Raw genomic sequence first — 5,360 nt, forward strand, 5'->3', positions numbered from 1 at the left:
TTCCTTCCTTCCTTCCTTCCTTCCTTCCCTCCTTCTTTCCCTTTCCCTCTTTCCTTCTCTCTTTTTATTCCCTTTCCTTCTCTTTCTTTCCCTCTTTCCTTCCTTCTTTCCTTCTCTCTACTCTCTCCCTTTCCTTCCCTTTCCTCCTTCTGTGGCCCAACTCTAGTGAGAAGGGGTTTAAACTTTAAATCCCTTCTCTCTTTGCTCCCCCCCCCGCAGGCCAGCTGGGGAAGGGGAGGCTTTTGAAGATGCCTCCCCCCTTTTGCTTCCCCCTCTGACATAACTTCCGGTGATGTCAGAGGGCGTGGCATATGCTAATAGCCTAGTAGCTCATTAGCAAAAACTGAACCATGAGGATTTAAACGGAAGGTGTTTGCTGGATGCTACTGTGTAAATTAAGAAAAGAACTTTGGACTCTACCCCCCACACTTCACAAGTGATGTCCCACCCCGATTTAGAAAGTGTGTTTTTTAAATTGTAGCAGCATAATTAATACACCGGAGGAAAAAGAATAGTCCATAAGGCAAGCATAGAATCTGAAGTCAAGATTACTGCTCTGAAAATCTGCAATAAGATATGTGTGCGTAATTGACCTTAGTCTAACAATGCATGTTTCTAAATAGTGCTGGGATGGTGATCGTCATGCCTGTAGCCAGGATTTGTGGCATCTGGGGCAATTTTTTTTCTAGTGGGGCTTCCATTATTTGCCATAATGAGGGGGGGCACACCCCTCTACCTCCCCTGCTGTAAGATTTAAAGCTGATCAGCAGGGAGCATGTGGCCCGCTAATCAGCTGGAGGTCCTTTTAAATCTTGCAGGAGGGGAGAGAGGGGGGCAAGCAACCCCCCCGCTTCTTCTTAAAAGCATTTAAAGGATCCCTTTAAATGCTTTTGGGAAGAAGCGGGGGGCCTTTAGGAAGGGGACTGGCCCTTTAAGGAAGGGGGTGGAGCCCTAATAGTTCCACCGTAGCTATGGGCCAGGTGATCCTAGTCTCCTAATAGCAAAGCCCCTTTCCCCTCTGCAGTCATTAATAAAGTCTAATTCTGAGGCAACTGCCAATCAAGGGAAGACGTACTGCCCCTCCCCATTCTGTCCCTCCATTTCTCTCTTCTTTTGCTCCTTAAATTATCTCAGTTGCTGTACTCTCCTGCCCCTTTGCTGTGCCTTCTCTCCTAGTATTCTCAAGAGAGGCAGGTAACAGAAATTACTAGTGCTTTGAAAGATTATCTAACTTTCTTGTTGGGGGACACCTATTTTCCACTGTAGGAAAAGATATTATTCTGGGTGTACTGGATACATTGGTTTAGGGACTTCTCAAAGCATGCACAGGTCAGCTTTCATTCCACTAGAGTGTAAAATATCTGCCTAGCTGGGATTCTTGCTCTACCTGTTTTCCTTTCTGTTTTTTTTTTTTAAATGGTAATAATGTGTGTTTATTTTTAGGCAATATATGTACTACTCATTATTTTATTTATTAGTACAGATCTGGCTTTTGCAAAATGCATTACATGTTGTTGCTGTTCAGCTATGTCAAATGATAATTGAATTGTGTGATGATTGGTGTATTAAATATAAGTGGAATGAGTCTTAATTCGCTATCAGCTTAGATTTGTTCAATAAGGTTAGTTAAATTTCTGTCACTTCTAATTTTGAAATCTGCTGTCAGGTGAATTACTGCAGTAGACTTTTTCTGTGCATATAAGTAATGCAACTGTAACTACATCTGGACATCACAATGCTAACAGATGTCAAACAGGATAGTTCAGAATCCAACACACAGCTGATCACGGGAGTCAGTTTCTGGTCTCCCTCAGGGGAAATTTTGCTGAGTCCCTGCCATGTTGGGAGACAGCAATGTTTCCTGCATTGGGTGGAGGGAATCAGAAGGTGATTCCTGTATCAAGTGAGAGTCTGCTGCTGATCTCTCAGACTTGGAAAATATTTTGTTGCAGGTTTTTTTTTTTGGGGGGGGATGGTTGGTTTAGAAGCTGACTGCCAGCCGATCAGGTAGAAGTAGACTTCTGATCCCCCCCCCCCCCCTGTTGCTGTTCCTGGGCAAGACTTGGACGCAGCAAAGTTAGAGATCAGAAGTCTCCACCTTTTTCAGTTCTCAGTGTGCCAGCCTTCCCCAAACATGATTTTTTGAGGGTGGTGGCGAGGGTAAATCAGAAGCTAGCTCTCAGCTGAGTTAGGAGTGAGGGTCTGATATTAACCCCCCCCCCAATTGCTGTACCGAGCATGGCTTAGGAGGACCTTACTTTTTGATGCCCTTCTACGCCCCTCACATAGCTCTGAGAGGGCTGGACTGTGACCTTTCCCCAGATTTGAAAACCTTTCTATTTTTGGGGGGGTATTCACTAATGGTCTCCCCCCCAGATGAATGTTGACTGTAATCATCACAAGAAAGAAGGTGTGTTAAGAAGACTGAGCCTGAAATGCAAAATGGGAGCTGTTAGGGAAGGGTTATGGTCCAAGGTGGACATGAGGGTTAGATGGATCCAGGCCGTACCATTAGGATCCCCAGCATATTTAAAAAGTGATCTTTAAGAAGAATCGATCTTGTTGGCTGCTCTGGTTATCCTTAAAAATTGTTGGTAAATAATTCCGTGCAGTAGCCACTAGATGGTGCACTAGTCCCATTACTGTGAAATATTTTTTTTCAGAGGGTAGTTGGTCGGCAATAGAACCGCTAGATCTGAGCCCAGGAGTACATTAGAGACCAAGAAGATTTTGGGGGTATGAGCTTTTGAGAGTCAAAGCTCCCTTTGCGAAATATTAGCATCTCTGGCCTGTAGGAGTTGTACTAGCTACTTCATAATGTGATCCTTTCCCTGTGGTAGACAGAGGTAGTTTGCTGCTGATCCACATATTCACAACAGAATTAGCTCTTATGCTACACTGTATGTAGTGTCTTCCTGGTTTTTTAAAAAACGAAACAAGACACAACATTTAAGCTGCAACCTGCAGTATCTGTTGAAACGTTACATGTATTTCACATTCCTTCTCCTCCCTTCCACGAATACGCTGAGACCAGAAAGGCCATCTTGCCCTTGGTCAGCACCTTTGCAGATGGTTCTAAAATATATGCTCATTAATTTACATTCACTTGGGCAAGAGAAGGGCACCTCTAGTTGGGTGTCTGTTGGTGGTTCCGAATGTCTAGTAGTAGTTCAGGTAACTGAAGAGGCAGCCTGGCAGTACATGAAGATATGAGGGTTTGATTGTGAAGTTGTGCTGTCAAGTAATTCAGTAGAATTTGAATCCCAAAGACTGTGGCTCAAATATATAAATATCACTATCGAGTGTTTAGTTGCTGATCATTTTAGTGCATGTATCGTGGGAGCAAATTCTCTTGGCTTATCATCCCACATTTCATCTCATGGTTTGCAAGAGTTCTTTTGGAATAGTGGTGCAAGATATTTTCCAGGGCGGGGACCCATCTCTGTACCACCTGCATTCTAACTCTTTGAATATTACCGCTTTGCACATGTTGGTAGGAATATCCATTGAACTTTGACTTATTTGAGTTTAAGTGTAAAATTAAGAGATCGAAGAGAAGGAAATGTTCACAGGATATACTTGTTCCTTTTTATAGACAGTCTGACTTTTTATCCAGACAGTTAATAAGATGCAGTTTTGTCATATTTATATGGTTGTATCCAGCAGATGATTTCATGGAATGGGTGTTTCTCCACAGTCCCCTGGCAGCTGGCTGTATGTTTTTGGGCCACACAGCAAGCTACTTAGAGAAGGAGGAGAAAGCTCTCCCCTTCCAGCCCCTTGTTAGAGTATTCTGCTGGATCCAACCCATAGTGCTGCAGACCCTTTTCCCTCTCTAGTTCTGAGACTCTGCAAGCCTAAGCAAGACAGGAAAGGGCATGATGGATAAGGGATGACCCTGAACCCCGCCATCATTTATAAATGTACATGTTGGCTTTTGTGGGATCATTGGTCCTAATGATGAAAGTGTTGCTGAGGACTTGAAAAATGCTATTATTGATGTATTTGTGTTTATTATGAATGGCTTCCTCATACAAATCCGCTCACCAAGTTAAAAAAAACAACACCCACATAGCTTTGTAAGGTTTGAGTTCATGCAGATCACCTTGTAGATGTATTTGTGTGCAAAGTGGTATGAAGTTAACAGAAGTTAACAGATGTAAGAAAGGTCTTTCTGCATGTCTGACCTATGCAATACTCTGATCCATTCCAGCGTGCTGTGGGGTAGATAGTACTGAATGTAGCCCAGTATTCAAATCCTTGCTTTAGTTGCATTAGTGAAAGTATAGGTTACAAGCTAAATACCTAATTTCTCTCTCCCCCCTTCTTTCAGAATTATCCCGGTGTTACCGTCAAATACAAAGGAGCTCATTTTGGCAACCTGACGGAAAAGAGACATGAATTTAAGCCACGTGAGGGCCCTGGACCTGCAGACTATGATGTAACCCAGTATGTAATTTCCTTTCTTTAAAATTAAAATTCTCATCTGACTCACATTCTGGGTTCTGTATCATCACCATTCATTACTGGATGTGTTATACTTTGAAACATGAGTGAAGGTATGCAAGGAGGACATTTGAGGATAACTGACGAAAACTGAGGTGGTACATAACCCTCTAAAGTTTTGGGAGATCAGGCTTGTTCAGATTAAATCTTTTACATACCTCTTCCCCTCAGTTAATATATTTTTTCCTTTGCCATCATGTCACAGCCAACTGATGGCAATCCTGTCGGGTTTTTAATGCAAGAGACATTCAGAGGTGGTTTGCCACTGCCTGGTTCTGCATGGCAACCCTGATATTCCTTGGTGGTCTCCCATCCAAATACTGACTAGGGTTGACCATACTTAGCTTCTGAGATCTAATGAGATCAGGCTACCCTTGGCCATCCATGTCAGTATGGTAGCATGCGTAAAGGTTTTGTTGTATGATAGTAGAAATGTTGAAATGGTTTTAGCAGAGGTCAAATGCTGAAAAAAGGCATTTTAGCAGTAGGGATGGGCATGAAGTGGCTGACAAATGAATGTTTATCACAAATTTTGGCTGGTTCATGAAGAAATGTTCACAAACTTGAAGAACCGCCATGAACTTTCATGAATTTTGATGCAGTTTGTGGCGGTTCATGAAGAGCAGAAAGTAGGAGTATAAACCCCTGCTTTCAGCTCTTCATGAAAAAGCCAGGGGAGCAGAAAGCAGGGGTTTAAATGTCTCTGAACCTGCGGCTGCCAGCCAAAGAAAGCCCCTTTAAACAGTTAGATGGGAAACAGCTGAGCTAGTGCTGCCCAAGAAAGCCCCTTTAAAGAGCTGAGCCACGCCAAGCAGGCTGCCCCGGCACCTCAGCTGTTTGGGGCTAGCTGCCTA

At 43.2% G+C, this 5,360-nt stretch overlaps 1 protein-coding gene across 1 annotated transcript in view; it reads left to right on the plus strand.

Moving 5' to 3' along the window:
* STPG2 (sperm-tail PG-rich repeat containing 2) overlaps positions 1–5,360 on the plus strand; it is a 336,565-nt gene that overhangs the window by 36,862 nt on the left and 294,343 nt on the right. Inside the window, exon 5 of the mRNA XM_015415991.1 lies at positions 4,334–4,449. Coding sequence (XP_015271477.1) covers positions 4,334–4,449 — 116 coding nt within the window. The remainder of the gene's footprint in view (positions 1–4,333; positions 4,450–5,360) is intronic.

Source organism: Gekko japonicus, unplaced genomic scaffold (assembly GCF_001447785.1).
Source record: "Gekko japonicus isolate JY-2015 unplaced genomic scaffold, Gekko_japonicus_V1.1 scaffold68, whole genome shotgun sequence".
NCBI lineage: Eukaryota > Metazoa > Chordata > Lepidosauria > Squamata > Gekkonidae > Gekko > Gekko japonicus.